General features: G+C 49.9%; 2 protein-coding genes across 2 annotated transcripts in view; one reads left to right on the top strand and one right to left on the bottom strand.

Moving 5' to 3' along the window:
* The window catches only part of KDM8 (lysine (K)-specific demethylase 8), a 12,266-nt gene extending 4,788 nt beyond the window's left edge, over positions 1-7,478 (top strand). The window contains exons 3-7 of the mRNA XM_006896634.1: positions 1,497-1,629; positions 3,389-3,433; positions 6,021-6,170; positions 7,135-7,227; positions 7,314-7,478. Of these exons, the coding sequence (XP_006896696.1) occupies positions 1,497-1,629; positions 3,389-3,433; positions 6,021-6,170; positions 7,135-7,227; positions 7,314-7,478 (586 nt within the window). The remainder of the gene's footprint in view (positions 1-1,496; positions 1,630-3,388; positions 3,434-6,020; positions 6,171-7,134; positions 7,228-7,313) is intronic.
* Positions 7,479-11,945: 4,467 nt separating this feature from the next.
* NSMCE1 (non-SMC element 1 homolog (S. cerevisiae)) overlaps positions 11,946-18,005 on the bottom strand; it is a 30,685-nt gene continuing 24,625 nt past the window's right edge. Inside the window, exons 5-7 of the mRNA XM_006896575.1 lie at positions 13,386-13,502; positions 12,402-12,522; positions 11,946-12,049 (exon numbers count right to left, since the gene is read on the bottom strand). Of these exons, the coding sequence (XP_006896637.1) occupies positions 11,946-12,049; positions 12,402-12,522; positions 13,386-13,502 (342 nt within the window). The remainder of the gene's footprint in view (positions 12,050-12,401; positions 12,523-13,385; positions 13,503-18,005) is intronic.

Below are 18,005 nucleotides of genomic sequence, written 5' to 3'. Positions count from 1 at the left end.
TGGTCATTGTCCAACTCTCTGATGCATAACAAGTGATTGCGAAGACCATGGCCTGTATCAGATGCACCTTAGTCTCCAGGGAGACACCATTGCTCTTCAGTACTTTGGAGAGGTCCCTAACAGCACGGTTCAAATCCATCAGATGCTCTGCTGGAGAAGGAGGGGCAATCTCCTCCTGTCAGATCTGATTTGACAGTACACACACATAATAAAATAATTTTTTTAAAAAAACGATATGCCAGCGCTGTGGGCTGACCGACCTAAAACAAAGGAGTCGGGCTGCCCCTCAGCCCTAAACTGAAGGAGGATAGAGTTTGAGGGGCCTGAAGAGGTAAGGCTGCCAGACGGCTGGACTAGAATGGAGCCATCAAAGGCTGAAGGAGCAGTTGCTGTCCCGTCGGGTGGAAGGTGGAGCTGAAGCCCAGGGCCCAGGGCCTCCTCTTAAGATCCTAGAAAGCATGAGGAACAATGAGAGTCTGAAAGCAGGGCCATTGCCTGGATGGTCTCACAGAAAAGTGGATTTTCATGTATTGAGGTTGAATATAAATTGCTCTGCTAAATTTTTAAAAAGGTTGACCCAGTTGGTCGGCCGGTCCTCCTGGTGGTGGGTTTGCAGGAAGCATGTGGGGAGAGATTTTGACTGAGGCGCTGCGTCAGAGCAGATGTTAGTTACTGGCTTCCCTCAGCGCCCCCCTGAGGGCTCGTCTTATTCTCCCTAATTTTTGTGGGGGGTGAGGGAGGGGAGGTGTGACCACGGCGCTCCTTAGAGACAAAGATGGTGAAAATGTCGTCACACACACTTCGAGTGTGTTGTCAGGAGGGGAGAGCGAGTCCTTGGAAAGGGACACCTGTCCGGAAGGGAAAGAGAGTAAGGCCTTCGATGGGCTGGATTGACACAGCGGCTGACAATAGGCTGGAGTAGGTCAGAGATGACGAGGATGGCACAGCATAGCACCAGGTTCCGGTCCTTTCGTAGCCTCACCATGAGTCACACTCAGCTCAGCAGCACCCAGGAAGACCAGCCATTTCTGCATCGTTCTCATTTTATAGAGGAGAGACGGGCTAAGAGAGGTGAAGTAACTTCCTGAAAGTCGTTGGCGTATAACAGAGTCCGGAGTCTGTTCCAGGCCGCTGGAGCTCTGAGACCAGGAACTGCATCACCTTGCTGCTCTGTCCTCCAGTTATTACGCCACGATTATTTCTCTGCTTGGTGTAAGATGTACAAAGAGAGAGATCAGCGGAGGACTGAAATGGCAGCTGGAGGGTCAGCAAGCCGGAGGGCATGGCTTCATGGTACCCTGTCCTAGCTGAGTGAGCCTGGCCTGCCCCCTCGCCTCTGCCTGCACTTTCTGCCCGTGAATGGGGCTCCGGCGGCCCCTCCCTCATGGGGGTTTGGTGAGGATTAACTGGGAATGCACACTGTCAGGCGCACTTAGCACAGAGGACCTGTAACTGGTGGTGCCCATGATAATAACAGTAACTGGTTTTCCCCCTAGTTTGGAATATATCCAGGAAATCGCTGGCTGTCGAACCGTCCCTGTGGAAGTGGGTTCCAGGTACACGGATGAAGAGTGGTCCCAGACACTCATGACGGTCAGCGAGTTCATCAGCAAATACATCGTGGATGAGGTACGTGGCTCTGACATGTCTCCTGGGAGTGAGTGTTTGCACAGAAAGACTCCAGAGCAGCAATGGGAGGCGCTGGAGTTAGCTTAGCTAACTGAGTCAGGTCCGTAGGATGCCGTCAGGACAGGTGGGATCTGGTTCCATGTCAGCCTATTAGCTGGGGTTCTTTGTCCATATTCTTGTTGTGTACTCAGGTCACTGTCACCTGAGGCCTGGACGGGGAAGCTCCTGCGTCATCATGTTGTCATCCCCTGCTGTGCTGGCAGGATTAACCGGCTGAGAAGCCTGCAGCAGTGCCCACAGCTGGAGGGAAGCCTGGTTTGCAGCACAGAGAGGCGGAGCTGGGACTGGTCCACAGACCGGTCCAGGCTTTGGATTAGTCAGAGGAGAGCCACCTCCTTGCTCTGCCCTCACCCGCTTTGTGGCCTTGGGTGGTTATTTCACCTCTTGAACCCTCAGTTCCCTGACTTGGGAAATGAACAGCACCTACTTCACAGTGATGCTGTGAGGTCATGCACAGAGAGGAAGCTTTTAGCATGGTGTGCTTGATGCTTGGCTGACGTGAGCTCACGAGGGCCTCTCACCCAGGAGATCCGGGAGGCAGGCAGAGAGGCACAGGGCCCAATGTGGCAAATGCTCGATAGCATTGGTTAAGAGAAGGATCCAGAGTGGAGGAGAAAGATAGATGGACACAGGAACTCGGGGAATTCAGGACACTTGCACATATACACAGTGATAGCTTCAGGCTCCGAGACCAAAGCAAGCTCAGCTGTGGCTGGGATCAGGGAAGGGCTGATCTCTTAAGTCTCATCTGTTCTGCCCCGGGTGACCATCCCAGGAGCCCGCCAGCATCAATCGAAACCCCTGGAGCTCAGGTTGAAAAGTACTGGCCTTTTTGTGCTCACTTCGGCAGCACATGTACTAAAATTGGAACAATAAAAGATTAGCAGGGCCCATGTACAAGGGTGAAGAGGACTGACCTCTCTGCACATCCGACTGGCAAAATATTTTATAGTGTGACGATACCTAGTCCTGCCCTGACAAAGATAGAAAATCTGGGCACACTAATCACAGCTAGGAATAGAAATGGTGTCACATTTGGGCAAATAACCTGGCAGAAGCTGGCAAAAATTAGGATGCTTTTTGACTCAGCAGTTCTGTATTTGAAAGCCTGTGTCACAAAATACAAGGATGAATAGTGAAATAGTAACAAAGCATTCAGCAGAACGATTTGAAGGGCTACCAACAGAGGAATGGTTGAAATTATTATATATAATTATGTATAACCCATCTGTGCAATGTTACCTGGCTATGAAGGAAGAAGTGAACTGAGTGAGCACAGATTAACCTGAAGAGGTAGGTATGATGCACCCCCAAATGAAAAGGCAGGCTTCAAGGTAAGGCATATAGCGCAAGCCTGCGTTTCTTTTAAATTCTCGCATGTTATATGAGCGCCTTCGATTTTCACTTGTGGGGACAGCCTCGGGGGCTTTAGGGGAAGGAAGAGTAACACTTAGGGCAGCTGGTCATTCGTGGTACAAATACAGCAGACCCTCAGCCATTGCTGCTCCTGAGCGGTGAATCCCTAAGCCCAGGAAGTAAGTCCGTGGGGCACGAGGAGGCGAGCGATACAGGACTGGGTGCAGGAGGTGGCCCTGCGCAGTGGACAGTTGTGGGTGCCAGGAGCTGAGGGCAGCCAGTCAGGGGGTCCTCTCCAGCTCTCTGGCCTTCGTCTCACCTCTGCGTTCTCTCCCTGCATTAGCCAAAGGACGTCGGGTACCTTGCTCAGCACCAGCTCTTTGACCAGGTGAGTCTGGAGCCCACGCTTCCCTTTCCGTCAGCTTCTTCCTTTGTCCTGTCTCCCTCCTGGACTCTGACTCAGGGCAGGAGAGGGTCTGATGCCGCCGTTCCGGGCTGCTCTTCTGAAGAGGGCTGAGGAGCCTGTGGGACTCACCGCGTTCCCACCTTACCAACAGGAGGTAGTAGGCCCGGTGAGGCCACTGGCGTGAGGAGACAGGGCAAGGAGCGGCTCCCTCATGGGTCAGGGTGGCAGCCACAGGCAGAGCAGCAGAGAGAGACCCAAGTCAGAAGTCCCCGTGTGGTCAGGACTGAGGAAGCAGGCCCTAGGGGACTGGGAATGGGGAAGAGGCTCTGACTTGACCCGGAAAGGGAAGGTCAGTGCCTCATCAGGACACCCCAAGTTTTAGGGCTGGCCTCATACTGGCCTTTTTTCAGGAGTCTGCTGGTGCACCCGTCTCCATTACTAGATGGGGCACTTCTGGTAGGCCGAGGCCAGGTGTGGTTTCTCTGGACACCGTCAGTGTCAAGGATGTACGTGTTGAAGGCTGGAGAACTTGACTGGAGCCAGGACAGTGGAGTGGAACTCAGCAAGGTGAGGGCAGGAGAGCTCTTCGTTGAGAGGATTTTATACCTGAGACATGCACTGAAGGGACAAGTGCCGTGTGCTGGGCACTGCAACCACCTAGGAGAGTCTGCCTCAAAGAGCAAAGCCAGGGTGAGGTAGAAGAAGGGGGCTGGGCCAAACTGTGAAGAGCCTTGAAGGCCCGTCTAGGAGCTTGGGTTTTATCTGTGAGGCGTCGGTGAACTGTGGGAGGTGTGTGAGCAGACAGTTCCCAGATGTTGTTGTTGTTGTGCTGTCGAGTCACTTGTGACTCATAGCAATCCTTTGTACAACAGCCCTGAACCCTGCTCTATCTTGAACCAACTTTATTGTCTCTGACATACCTACCCCCCATTACGTCAGTCACTGAGTCAATCCATCTCATCAAGGGTCTTCCTCTCCTGTGCTGTCCCTCTACCCTTCCAAGCATGACGTCCCTCTCTAAGGACAAGTTCCTCTTAGCACCAAGCCCAAACTATGTCAGACGGAGCTTCGGAATCCTTGTCTTCAAGGAGCAGCCTGGTTTCACCGTCTCCAGGATGGATCTGTTTGTTCTCCTAGCAGTCCATGGTATATTCAGTACTCCTTTCCAGCACCACAGCTCAAAGGCATCAAATCTTTTTCTATATGTGGTGCTATTTCTGGAAGAATCTAACAAGCACACCAGGAAACTTGCAAGGTTGGTGCTTATGGAGAGAGAGGAGAGGCCAGAGATGCTCTCACAGGAACCAGCACTGCTCCTCAAGCCCAGGCCAGCCACTTGGGGACAGAACAGGAAGAGTTCAAGAGCCACCCCACCACCCCCACCACCACCCCCATCACCTCACCACCACCACCCCCCAATCACCACCACCGCGTGCATCGGCACGACCTGCATCAGCCTCACCACAGCTCAGGCCTACCCAGGTCAACGGGGTCAGGCTCTCCCTGTTCCCAGGGTCCTGGGGGCGTCCTCTCAGCGGCCCAGTGACCACAGGATGCCCGGAAGAGGCTGCCTTACATGAGATTGCCATCATGTGGTGAGAGTAGACCAGAACACGTAATTGTCTGAAGACTTGAGTTTTAACCATATTTTAGAGGACGGGAGAAACGTCACTGAAGACTTAACAGAGGTTGTTTGTGGGTGGTTGCATGGTGAGGGGTGGGGTTTTCTTCCCCCTTCTCTTTTCTGTAGTTTCCTAATCATCTGTTATGTGTACACAGTCAGCAAATGAGAAAAATGGACTTTGTTTCTAAATGCACATAAAACCAGAGAAGGTGAAGTCTGCTGGTAATTGGCTTGTTGCACATTTTTAGAGGTGTCTGAGTAACAGGGTAAAATAAGAGAATAGAGAGGGGCTCCTGTTGGGATGATTCCAGAGGTAGCTTTTCCATCTGCCTCTCCCTGTCCCCCCATCACTGGGTCACGTCTGCCCGTGGCAGCAGGTGGCTGGGCCCCGACCAGATGCATGCTGGGAGAGCTCTCCTTAGCACGGGGGGGGGGGCCTCGGAGTCCTCTCTCTCCACCAGCCGGTGTGCTGGGCCCCAGGAACATGTGAGTAAGGGAGGCAGGTGCACTCCCTTCCCGAATGGATCTCAAGAGCAAACCCCATCAGACATCAAGGAGCGTGAGAGGGAAGGCGACCTAGAGGTTTGGGAGCCGTTGGCGAGGGTGGCCAGGGTGGCCAGGGAAGGTGTCTGTGAAGGGTGACGTGTAAGTGGTGACCAGAAGGATGAACTGTAGTCCTTAGGCAGAAGGTCGAAGGTGTGGGGACAGTGAGTGTGCATATGGCCGGGAGGGCGAGTGGAGGAGGAAGGAGCAGGCAAGCCTGAGACACGGGCAGGGTTTGGATTAAGAGGCGGGTCTTCATGTGGTAGGAGCCTTTGGAGGGTCCTCAACATCTCTGGGATCATTCTGGCCGCCATTCCTAGAGTGAATTGAAGGTGTTCCACCCGGAAGCAGAAGCAGCCTGGCCTGGTCTCTGACCTGCTCCTTCTGCCCTGACACCCACAGATCCCAGAACTGAAGCAGGACATCACCATCCCCGATTACTGTTGCCTGGGCAGCGGAGAGGAGGATGAGATCACCGTTAATGCCTGGTTTGGTCCCCAAGGAACTGTCTCCCCACTTCATCAGGATCCCCAGCAGAACTTCCTGGTCCAGGTGAGAGCTGTTCCCGGCCCGGCCAGGAGCCTGGTCACAGGTGCCAGGCCCATGGTGAAGCCCTCTCCCTTGCAGGGCTGCTTCTAGGCCTGATTCTCCTGGTCTTGGGGCCACTGTCTCCGAGAGCCCAGTGAGGAGGGACCAGCATCTGTACCCAAAGCCCAGACTCTGTCCTGTTCTCATACTACTCCCATCAGAGCCAGGCCAGCCTCCAGCTAAGGAAAGAAGTGAGGGACTGTGAGGGGAAGGAGAGTTCTTCCTAAGATCAAGGGGGAGAGTGTGTACGTGTGTGTCAGTCAGAGATACAGAAGAACATTTGCGTAGCCAAGCTGGGGAGCTCTGGTGGCCTAGTGGTAAGGAGCTGCACTGCCATCCCAAAGGCATGTGGTTCAAATCCACCAGCTATTCCGTGGGGAAAAGGTAGGCAGTCTCCTGAGCAATTTACTGCCTCTGAAAACCCACTGGAGGGTCAGCTCTGAGTGGGTTCCGACTCGATGGCACGCACCCAAAGCCAAGCTGAGCAGTTCAAAGACACGCCCACCTGGGGTTCTTCAACTGCCTGGAGTGAACACCAGCGCTGTCTGTCACATTTCAGCTGTGAGTCAGGCAACTCCCTTAACCTCTGTGCCTCAGTTTGCTCATCTGTAAAATGGCTGTGATGATAAACTCCCTTGTAGAGTCTTCTTTTAAAGATGAAGTGGATTCACACAAAGTTGTTAAAGGGCACAGTCAGTGTCTTGATTGTTTTTAATAACAAGGATTCCATCGAGTCATGCTCTTTGGAGGAGGACCGTACAACTCTAACCTCTCTCACACATGGGGTGGGCCCCGGAGCAGAAGTGAATGGCGGGGAGAGGACAGAGCGGGGTCCCAGGACTGCAGTTGGCTGGGGGGTGGGGGGAGGGCAGAGAGGCTGCCATCCAGGGTAAACCCCCAGCTGACCACGGGGTCTCTGTCTTCCCAGGTGATGGGGAGGAAATACATCCAGCTGTATTCCCCGCAGGACTCGGAAGCGTTGTACCCTCATGACTCCCACCTTCTCCACAACACGAGCCAGGTAGGCCCTGGGACCTGCTGTGGCAGAGAGCCCCCACCCCAGGCCACTCAGGCCGGAGTTTCTGATGCCTTGGGTTGTTTCTGCAGGTGGATGTGGAGAACCCCAACTTGGAGAAGTTCCCCAAGTTTGCCGAGGCCCTGTCCCTGTCCTGCATCCTCTCTCCCGGCGAGATGCTGTTCATCCCGGTCAAGTACTGGCACTACGTGCGGGCCCTGGACCTGAGCTTCTCAGTCAGCTTCTGGTGGTCCTAACTGGCCTGAGACTGAGAGACAGGCTGGCCCAAGCCTGCACCTGAAGCGGCCTTCACTGCCCAGGGCCAGGGCATTAGAGGGAAGGGACGTCTTAACCAAAGGACACAACAGAAAGAACGGTGGCTTAATGGTAAGGCGTTGCACTGCCAACCCAAAGGAACATGGTTTGAATCCACCAGATGCTCTGCAGGAAAAAGATGGGCCATTTCCTCCTATGCGACTTACTGCCTCTGAAAACCTGCTGGAGGGTCCACTATGACTCAGTTCCGCTCAGCGGTACATAACCACATGCTACGTTTCACAAATTCTTCATTGCCGTATTATTTTAGTAGTCCGTCATCAATCCATTGGTAGACACACTCTTGGATTGTTTCAGTGTTTTGCTCTCATAAATAATGCTACAACTGTCTGTTCATGTCACAGCTCTTGTGTAACATACATGGAGGGGAGTTGCTGTCTCAAAGGGTATTTCTGTATCCAACTCTTAAAGAAAGTGCCAAACTGCTTTCTAAAATAGTTGCACCAGTTTCAGTCTCAGCAGCAGTGAGAGCTCCCATGTCTCCACACCCCGCTCCAGCGTTTCTTGTTTTCTTACTAAACCTCACTGTTGTTTCTGGGGTGAGATAATCTCTCTTTGTTTTACCTTTAACTAGTGAATGATATCAAGCATTCTTGCATGTGCTTGTTGGCCCTCTCAGTGTCATTTTTGAAGTGTCTCTTCATGTCTTCTGCTCATTGTGTAATTGGGTTTTTTCTTAGTGACATGCTAGAGTTTTTTACACATTTCAATGCTTATTCCCTTGGTTTTTGTCAGCTATTTTTCCTGAACCTGTAGGTTCTCTTTCTACTCTTTTGGAGAAGTCTTTTGATGCACATGAGGATTTCATTCTCTGCTACTTAACCAATTTTGGTTGATAGTCTACTTATGTGATAGACTAGGGACCTTGTCTGGGCTCGTTTTTCTTTGGTCATCTTTATAATCCATTTTTACACTTAGGCCCTTGATCCATACTCTTAGTTTTTGTAGATCCTGTGAGGTATGGATTGTGTTTCATTTCTCTGCAACTATCCAGTTTTGCCAGCATCATTTGTTAAAGGGGCTCTCGATTCCCTAAATGGGTTTCATGGTTTTTGTCAGAGACTAGCTTTCTATAGGTAGATGCATTTACTTCTGGGTTCCCCACTCTGTTTCATTATTACACGTCTATCTTTGTACTAGTGCCAGGCTGTCCTGTTGTTGGCAGGGGCAGCAGGGGACGTGGGGGTGTTTGATCACATTGTTTGATTCTTATGTCTGTGTGATAGATTTTGAGATGGGAAAGGGTAAGGCCTTTTTCTTCTTTAGTAGTGGAATTTTGTTAGAATTCAGGATCTCTTTCTTTTCTATAAAAAATAATTGTTATGTGCCGTCAGGTTGCCTGTGACTCACAGTTACCCTATGTACAACAGCTTTGAAGCCTGGCCTGGTCTGAGCCAGTCTCACTGACTCCAACACACCTACCCCCGATGCTCTACTTACTGTATTAATAATTCATTTCATCTGGGGTCTTCTCCTGAACTTTTCCTCCACCTTTCCAAGTATGATGTCCTTCTCCAAGGATTGGTCCCTCTTGGCCATGTGCCCAAAGTATGTGAGACCAAACTTCAGAATCCTAGCCTCGCAGGAGAAACATGGTTTCACCCTCTCCAAGACAGACCTATTTGTTTTCTTGGTGGTCCATAGTATGTTCAGTACTTTTCTCCAGCACCATAACTCAAAGGCATCAATTTTTCTTCTGTCATCCTTAGTCATTTTCCATCTCTCTGATGCATAGCAAGTAATTGGGAAGACCATGGCCTGGATCAGGTGCACCTTAGTCTCTAGACTGACATCGTTGCTTCTCAGTACTCTGGAAAGCAGATTTACCTAATGCAGTTTGTCTTTTGTTTCTCCTTATCTTTGAAGGATGGTGATGCGCTCTACTTGAGGATTGCACTGTGTTTGTGGATTGCTTTCAGAAGTATTGGCATTTTTCACAGTGTTAAGTCTCCCAGTCTATCGGCCTGGTACATTCTTCCATTTGTGTCATCTTCTTTGTATAAGTCTATCTGTGGTTAGATTTATTCCTAAGTATATAATCGTCTAAGTGACTATTGTTATATTGTTTCCCTTATTTCCTTTTCAGAGTTGTTACTTTTGTATGTTCATCTTGTGCCTTGTAACTGCATTATTTCTTTTTGTGTTTTGTAGTTGTGTTATTTGATGTCTTTGAGCTGTGGTGCTGGAGAAGAGTGTTGAATATGCCATGGACTGCTAGAACAAACAGGTTTGTCCTGGAGAAGGTGAAGCTGGATTGTTCCTTGGAGTCAAGGATTCTGAAGCTTCATCTGACATATTTTGGGCATGTTGCAAAGAGGGACTGGTCCTTGGAGAGGGACATCATGTTTGGCAGAGTGGAGGGACAGTGCAGGAGAGGAAGACCTTCAATGAAATGGATCGATTCTGTGACTGGAGTGGTGGGAATGAGTGCGTTTGAGATGGCTAGGTTGGCACAGAATAGAACGGAGTTTAGAGCTCTTGTACATAGGGTCGCTATGAGTCACAAGCGACTCGATGGCACATAACAACAGTTGTGTCATTTATAGACTGATGTCCCGGGTTCCTTATTTTCATATCTTAAGTTTCTCTTTGGCTGTTTATGTCTAGGTTGGTTTCTAAATGATGTTGTCACGTGAGTTCATTTCAGGGTCTTGTCTGCTGTTGTTAGTGTAGTTTTTGCAATTTTTTCTTTTACCTGGAACTGTCCCAGTTTCTTCATCATGTTTGTGGGACAGCTTTGCTGCATAATATAGTTTTTGGTTAGCAGGGTTGGGGTTTTTGTTCCCTTCCAAAGGTTTGCATCATCTCGTTGCCTTCTTGTCTACATGTTTTTGGCTAAGGAATCAGAAGTTTCCGAATTCTCTTTTGTGGGTGACCGTGCTTTTTCCTGAGCTTCTTGCGTCTTCTGTCTGATTTTAGAAAGTTGGAATCATTATAACATCTTGGTGATTTTCTTTTGGAGTCTAGCCTGTTTGGAGTTTGTGGAACTTCTAGAATGTGTATCTTTTCCTCTTTCATAATGTTTTGGAAGTTCTTTTCCATTCAAATTTTCATTGTGGTTTGTTTTTTTTTTTTTTCTTTTCCAGCTCTGTATTTTGGTCACTTGTTTATGCCCCTTTGTCTTTTTTTTTTTTAATGTGATTTGAAGTTGTCTGTTGCCTTTGAGACACTATGTTAAAGTTGTCTTTTATTATTCTGTTTTGGTATCTGACTGGGCAAGGTGATGGTCCATCACTCACTCGTGTGTCAATTCTCAGTCTTTCACCTCCTGATCTTCAGGGGATGACAGGGACATGCTTAGGCAGTTCTCCATTCACCGTGTGTGCAGAGCTGAGGGGCATCTGGTATGATGTTGGTTGTGGTCTACTGTTAATCAAGGGGTACAGGAGCCGATTTGACAGTACACACAAACAAAATAATTAAAAAAAATAAGTGGCAAGAAGCTGCACTGCAATCCCAGGGGGTACAGGTGCCAGTGTTTGCACTTGCCCAGTGAGTGAAGCTACAGGAAGGGTGTGTGTGGCTGGGAGGTGTGGTCACTGTCATCATCTATTGCCAGACAGGAGCAAAAAAGAAAACAAAACAAGCGTCAACAGAAAAACTGAAACTCTGCAGGGGCACAAAAAGAAAGAAGAAGACTAGAAAGGAGGGAGGAAAAAGGAAGTGGGGGAAGCTAAAGAGAAGAAAAAGAAGGGATGAGAAAGAAAAAGAAAGGAGGCGGGGGAGGGCAGGGCACTTGACCAGGGAACTGGACTGGATTTGGTAGCTGACTTGATGCAGGAGGAGGCGGCATCTAAGCTGTGTGTCCGGCTCTTGTGGGAGCAGATGGATGGACAGAGTTGCCACTCAGGGGAGAGGAAGTGAAGGGATCCGGGGAGGAAGCCCAAGTCAAGCCCAGTCAAGCCCGCAGCCCTCGTATCTATCAGGACTGCTGCGCCCTGGGCATGGGAGAGTCCAGATTCAAGGGATAGGGTACCAAGGCTGGGGTTCACAGGTCCAGGCTGAGAGCTGGCCAGGTCTTGATGGGATCACTGACCAGAGCTGGGCACTGAAACGGAGTCACCCTGGCTGAGCGAGGACTGCAGGCTGCCCTGGGCACCAGTGGCTCAGGCACTGTCACGTAGAGGGAGCTCTGCTGTTGTCACCTGCTCAGAACCCAAACCAGGGCTTCCACGTTCTCATCGGAACCCAAAACAGGAAGTGCCATGACACAAAATGTAGAGACAGGCCCAGACTACAGGTGGAGGCCACAGCAATTAATTTGTGTAGTTTTATTTGTTAATAAGTGAACATAAAGAGCTTTTGGGACGTGTACGCCTGACTCCCTCTCTTCCCTGGAAGGCTGTCCCATGATCTTCCCAAAGGCCGGAGTCACGGCATGGGGGCTGCTAATGCTGCCGGGATCGCACAGACTTTCGGTTGGCTTTGGAGACACCAGCCACCGCCGCCTCCTCCTCCTCCTCCTCCTCCTCCTTCTCAGGGTTGAAGACCTCTGTAAACAAAACAGCCCAGACAGATGCTGTGAACGGCAAGCAACTATGGCCAAAGCAACCTTCCCCAAGCCCCAGGGCGCTGTGCCCACCCTGGCAGGCGGGCCGAGTCAGCCCCTGTGTACATTATCAACAAACGCAGGTGCTGTGGACACGGCCTCTCGTCACTCCTGAGATGGCTGGCACAGGGGACCTCTAGGCCAGAGGCTGAGCACACCTGGCAGTTTCTCCTGGTCCAGGGAAGCCCCCTGGAAATGCGCAGGCAGGTGGCCCCAGAGCCTGTGAAACCCACCCGAGCTGCCTGCCTCCACGTGCATCTCCATGTCTGGCTGGGATGAGATGCGGGCTACGAACCTGGTATCTCGTGGGGCCAGTAGTCGTTGCAGTGGGGGCAGTGTGGTTCAGTAATGGACTGGAAATACTTGGCCACGCAAGGTAAATGCATTCTGATCCCACAGGTTTCACAGCTCTGGCCCTGAAACAAAAAGAGGCCGACTGCAAGTCACCGCACTCCTCTATGGCTGCAGTCTGCCGCCTCACTCCTCCAAGTCCCACAGGCCTTTAGGAAGCTGCTAAGGAAACCTGTAGCAGACTATATATATTTTTATCTTCCATGTCCGAAAGTGATAGAATCCCAGAGTCCTTCATCAAAGACTTCTGAACAAGTTAATGCAGGCAGCCTACTCAGAAAAAGCTGAAGACTCAAGGCCAAGGACATCACATCAGGTGGCCACCCAGCAGAGCAAGGTGACCACCAGAGACGCTCTCGGGCTCCGCATGTGGGGGCCTTGCATGCGCAGACCTGCAGGTGGAGGTAGGTTAGCCATACAGGCCGAAGGCTTAAAACAATGTGCACCCTCTGCCCTAGAAACTCCACATCCAGAGGCTCCACTCAGGAATAATCAACAGGTGAGCAGAGACTGATGTGCAAAGAGGCTGTAGCACAACAGCATTTCAACTACCAAAAAGCCAGAGCAGATCCCAGCATGCAGCACGAGTCCAGTGGTCATGAAGTCTCACACAGGGATAAGCATGCAGAATAAGCAGCCAAAGAAAAGCCACCACAGAACAGTGGGCACCAGGTAACTGGTTATGAATGACTCGAGGGAGTCTTTCTGATGAAAAATAAACCACAGAAAGAACCACGGACTAGAGCAGGAGGAAGCCGGGAGGGAGCAGGGTGCAGCGTGTGGGCAGCACAGAGTGGCATCCTCAGCCGTCCGTCCGTGGAGATGCCCTCTCTGCTCACACAGAAGACATTTCAGCAGCGTCTTAGTTCTGGGCCAGACCAGCTCTGGGCAGTGTCTGTGAAGAGCCCCGCGCACCGGTTCACGGTACCTGGATAAGGATACCGTGGCAGATGTTGCACATCTTCACACTGTCAGGGAAGGTCTCCCGGATGTACTGCTCCATCTCGAGGATCGCCCGACTGTGCAGCGTGAACTCCCCGTCTTTCTGCAGGGATAGCGATGGGAGACAGCATGTCAGGTCACGGACAGGCTAAGCCTGTCCCTGCTCAGGGTTCTCCCCAGGCCCTTCCCTCTGCACTAACCCAGCTCAAGCCCCAGGCAGCACCAACTCTGACATCCTTCACTCTGCAGGTTCCCAGGCCCAGCCAGGAGGTGTCCGTAATCTCTCCATGGCAGAGCCTTGGCAGGGACGGCTCAGACAAAGACCTAAAAGGAAGTGACGGTGACAGCCTCCACTTTGTCCACATCAGCTTGTGCCTCCCAAACCCGGACCACTGAACCTGCACAGCAGCCCACGAGTAAGACAGCATGCTCACTGCCTTCCACAGACGAGGACACAGTGGTTTCCAGAAGGTTCAAATCCAAGAAGCCCTCCCCAGAGTGCCTATTCCCCCCACCCTGCTCCAGTGTGCCCTCCACACTCCCCAAGATGACCACACCAGACACCCAGTCAGCCCTGTAAACCTGCCCACCTGACCCCAGAGGTGATGCTGTAAACGAGTCCAATGAGAGCAGAAGCACCTCAGACCACAGTGGGTGTGGGGCCTCCAGAAGAAGCCAGGCTCCTGGTTCCTCATCAGAACACAGTGCACATACACTGCAGCCTGAAAACCCAGGAAGAACCCAGAGTGCATAAAAAGAGTAACTGCCACAGCCAACTCCGTCACCAAGTTTAAGGAAAGAGGCAGGGAGACCCAATCCAGATGGCAAAACCTCAGCCCACAACTGTCCATCACAGTTCAGTAACAACATCACACTATCCACAAAAACAAATGCAAAATGGATAAAAGACCTAAAGGTACAAATGAAAACAAAATTCTTAGAAGAAAATGCAGGGGCAATGCTGTCAGGCCTAGTTTTAACCGTCGATTAGCTAATACAGCAACAATAGCACAAACGCCGAAAAACTTTAAAAAACCAAAACCCACTGTATCAAGTCTGAGCTCCCGGAGATCAAGTCCGAGCTCCCTGAGAGCGGAGCCTGCAGCTGCTTTTCAGAGGCTGCAAATCCCACGGCAGGAGACTGGCAGCCTCTTCGTCAGGGCTGCTGCTGTGCAGTCACACCACCAGAGGCGCCCCCGTGAGGCGGCCGTACAGCTCTGCAGACTGTGCCACCAGGGCTCCGAGAAGTACGTGCAGAGACAGGGAACTAAAATGTGCAGATGCAGCCACGTACATTCACTGAAGGCGCAAGTACAAGTACTCCTCACACAGAACAAGTGTCCTCCAAACCGGACCTGCTGGGCTCACAGGTGTAGGACCAGCCTCATGAGATCATCCTTCCAGAAGGTCACCACCCACACCCTCGTGAAGGGAGGAGCACATGGGGTCTCAGCAGCTTGTGCGCTGCCCTCTAACACAGCCACGGGTGACCTACTCACCACGAGCGAAACAGGAAGGACCCAAAAGCTCTGAGAAGACACGAGTCTGTATGAACCACCACCTCATCCTCCCAGGACCTGAGCTAGTGAGCTAGACAGTGCCCAGCTGCCACTATGGACTGCTCTGGCCATGGTCACAGTAACTGGTCCTGGATAGAATGGGAGAGAAATAGGGAGCTAAACTCAAATTCTTATTAAAAAGAAGAGGTGGGGGGGGGAGGGGAAGAGGAGAGAATAAAGAGTCTCCTGAGACAACTGCTCTATACACACTTTAAACCTAGAACTGAGCCTCTCATCTAAGGTCACCAGGACTCACGTAGGATGGGAGTCCCACATAAAAACCATCACCATGAGATCAGAACATCAATAATGCCTCAGCAGCAAAGATGTCCTGGAAACGAGATGAAGAAACCAAGGAAACTAGAGTACTGGAAAGGAACAAGAGAATGACCACATGCTGTGATGAACACAGCAAATGTCACAGAACAAGTTCTGAGGAAACTCAAATGCAGACCTAACTTCCCATGTGCACTGTTGCCAAAAACTCAATAAAACCTAAAAGAGAAAATAATAAAGCCATAAAAAAGTTAACATGAGAACATCTTAAAAATAATTTCATTTTAGAATACAAAAACAGTGACTAAATTGATAGTTGTGTGTGTGCAAATCTGAAGATGTCTGGCTTAACAGAAAGCAGATTCTCATTTGCTTCTGTCTCCAATCTCTTCTGAGATATTGTTTTGGTTGAAGCATATCAAGAAAATATAGCTTCATACAAACATGTAGTTGGAAAAGTAGAGAGTATTTTTATCGGTTTTCTCAGATAATTGTAGATATCTTTCTTTGCTATTGCACCAAACTTGACAAATTGAAGTTTCTTAAGGGAGAAGTATTATGGAGAATTTTTTAAAAAAAACCAACACAACACAAACTACTATAGTGAATTTTTATATACACTGTTACCTTAAAATCTAGTGGTATGTTTTACACTTTCAGAAATCTTTTATATGCACTACTCTGTAAGTTTATATACTAGTCATTTGAAAATTACTGATTCACTGATATAGATAGATAGATAGATAGATAGACAGACAGACAGACAGACAGACACAGGACAGAGAAGAGTTTAGGGCTGTTGTACATAGGGTCGCTATGAGTCGCAAGCAACTCGACGGCACATAACAACAACAACGTGTGTGTGTGTGTGTATAAATATAATACACAATATTAAAAAGTCACATGTTTAAAAAATAAATCCAGGGACCTACCACTTCAAACAAATGAGAATGGCTTAGGTTAAACAAAGCAAAAACCCAGAAAATGACAACGGTTGGAAAGGATATGGGGGAATAGAAACCCATGTCCATTCTAGTGGGAATGCAAAATAGTCCAGCTGTTAAGGAAAACAGTGCGGCAGTTCCTCAAAAACCTTAAAGTAGAACTAATCAAAGACCCAGAAATGTCATTCCTAGGTATATACCCAAAAGACTTGACAGCAGATACTCAAACGGAGACTTGTACACCAGTATTCACCACAGCACTATTTATAATAGCCAAAAGGTGGAAACCACCTAAATGCCCATCAACAGAACAGACAGTGTTACACACAACAGAACACGACTCAGCCAGCGGGAAGGATGGAGTTAGGTAACATCATGCTGAATGAACTCAGTCAGTCCCAGAAGGACGAATCTTACATGACGGCATGCGTTACAAAGGCGAATGTTGAGAGACCAAAGTAGAACAGTGGTTACTCAGGACTGGAGAGAAGAGGAAAGGGGGTTTATTACTGACGGAGGACTGAGTTTTGAGTTTATGGTGACAGAAATGTCTTACTGACTTAAGAGTAGAGCTGGCAACAGCTTACTGTAAAGCCTATCAAGAAGTTGTTCACCTATAAAAAGTTGATTGGCAAAAGCCAATGATGTACAACAAAGTCTCAAACAAACAGTCTGCAGAGGCTGCTATGTGAAACAAAACATCTCCTGCAATTTGGTTCCTTGGTTTGGAGGCTGGTATGGCTCGAGAGCCCAGCCCAAGTCGGAGGTTTAGGGCCACAGTTTCATGGGATAATCGAGTTAAAGGGCCTGACAGAATTTCTAGTATTTCTCCTCTACTTCCTAGTTCTTGCTCTTGCATAGTTCTGGGCACCTGGGGGGAATCTTGAAAGCTTGCACGCCAGCCAAGGCACAGCACATGCTCTCTATGTCAACTGAAGCAGCAGAGAAGCAGGAATAGAAAGAGCAGACGGAGCCTCTGCTGGTCTGGGATGGACCTGAAATCATCTTAAAAGCAAACAAGAGTCTAGCTTAACTAGTGAAGAAAATCTGACCTTCACAGTATGCTCTTTGAAGAACTGTGTATATAGGCGAAAACTGACAAGGGCAACTTGAAAAGCAGACAGGAACTTTAGAGGGCAGTGAGGGTATGTTAATGGAGCAGGAACAGCTCAGAAAAGGCAGGGGACAGTGGCTGCCACACTGGAACCAAATCCATGTCACTGAAATACACGCGCAGAAATGGCCAAAATGGTGTGTTCTGCTGTGTACAGTCACGCAATCACAACGACGACAATGAAAGAGAGAAAAAAGCACCCCTCTGAGGGCACCAGGCTGAGGGACCAGTCAGTCATTCACAGGCCTGCTCAAGCTGTCAATCACCTCTGCGCCCCCTGAAGAGCGTGTCTTCTCATATACATGTATCCATAACAAAACAGGAGCCTGGATTCCAACAGATCCCAGAGCTGTGGTCCTCCCACCCTGTCCCCAGCCTCCCTGAGCACCAGAGAAAGGCCTGGAGCAGAAGGAAATGTCACTAACGCAGGAGCAACCTCTGCGGGCTCAGACAGAAGGTGACAGGACGTGTGTGTGATGTGAACAACAGCTCACTGAACAAGAGCGGGGGCAAAGGGCGAGCTGGAACTCTACAGGGGTAGTACCGGGAACGGACTCATGGGGATTGTCAACGTGTTTCTTTTTGCATATTGGTATTGGCTCATCTCTGTATAGGGAGCTCTGGTGGCCTGGTGGTAAGAAGCTGTGCTACAATCCCAAAGGCACGCAGTTCCAACCCACCAGCTGCTGCGTCATCATCATGGCCAGCAGGCA

Source organism: Elephantulus edwardii, unplaced genomic scaffold, assembly GCF_000299155.1.
Source record: "Elephantulus edwardii isolate Elephantulus edwardi_28Jun2011 unplaced genomic scaffold, EleEdw1.0 scaffold00186, whole genome shotgun sequence".
Classification (NCBI taxonomy): domain Eukaryota; kingdom Metazoa; phylum Chordata; class Mammalia; order Macroscelidea; family Macroscelididae; genus Elephantulus; species Elephantulus edwardii.
This window is presented reverse-complemented; position numbering and strand designations above follow the sequence as displayed.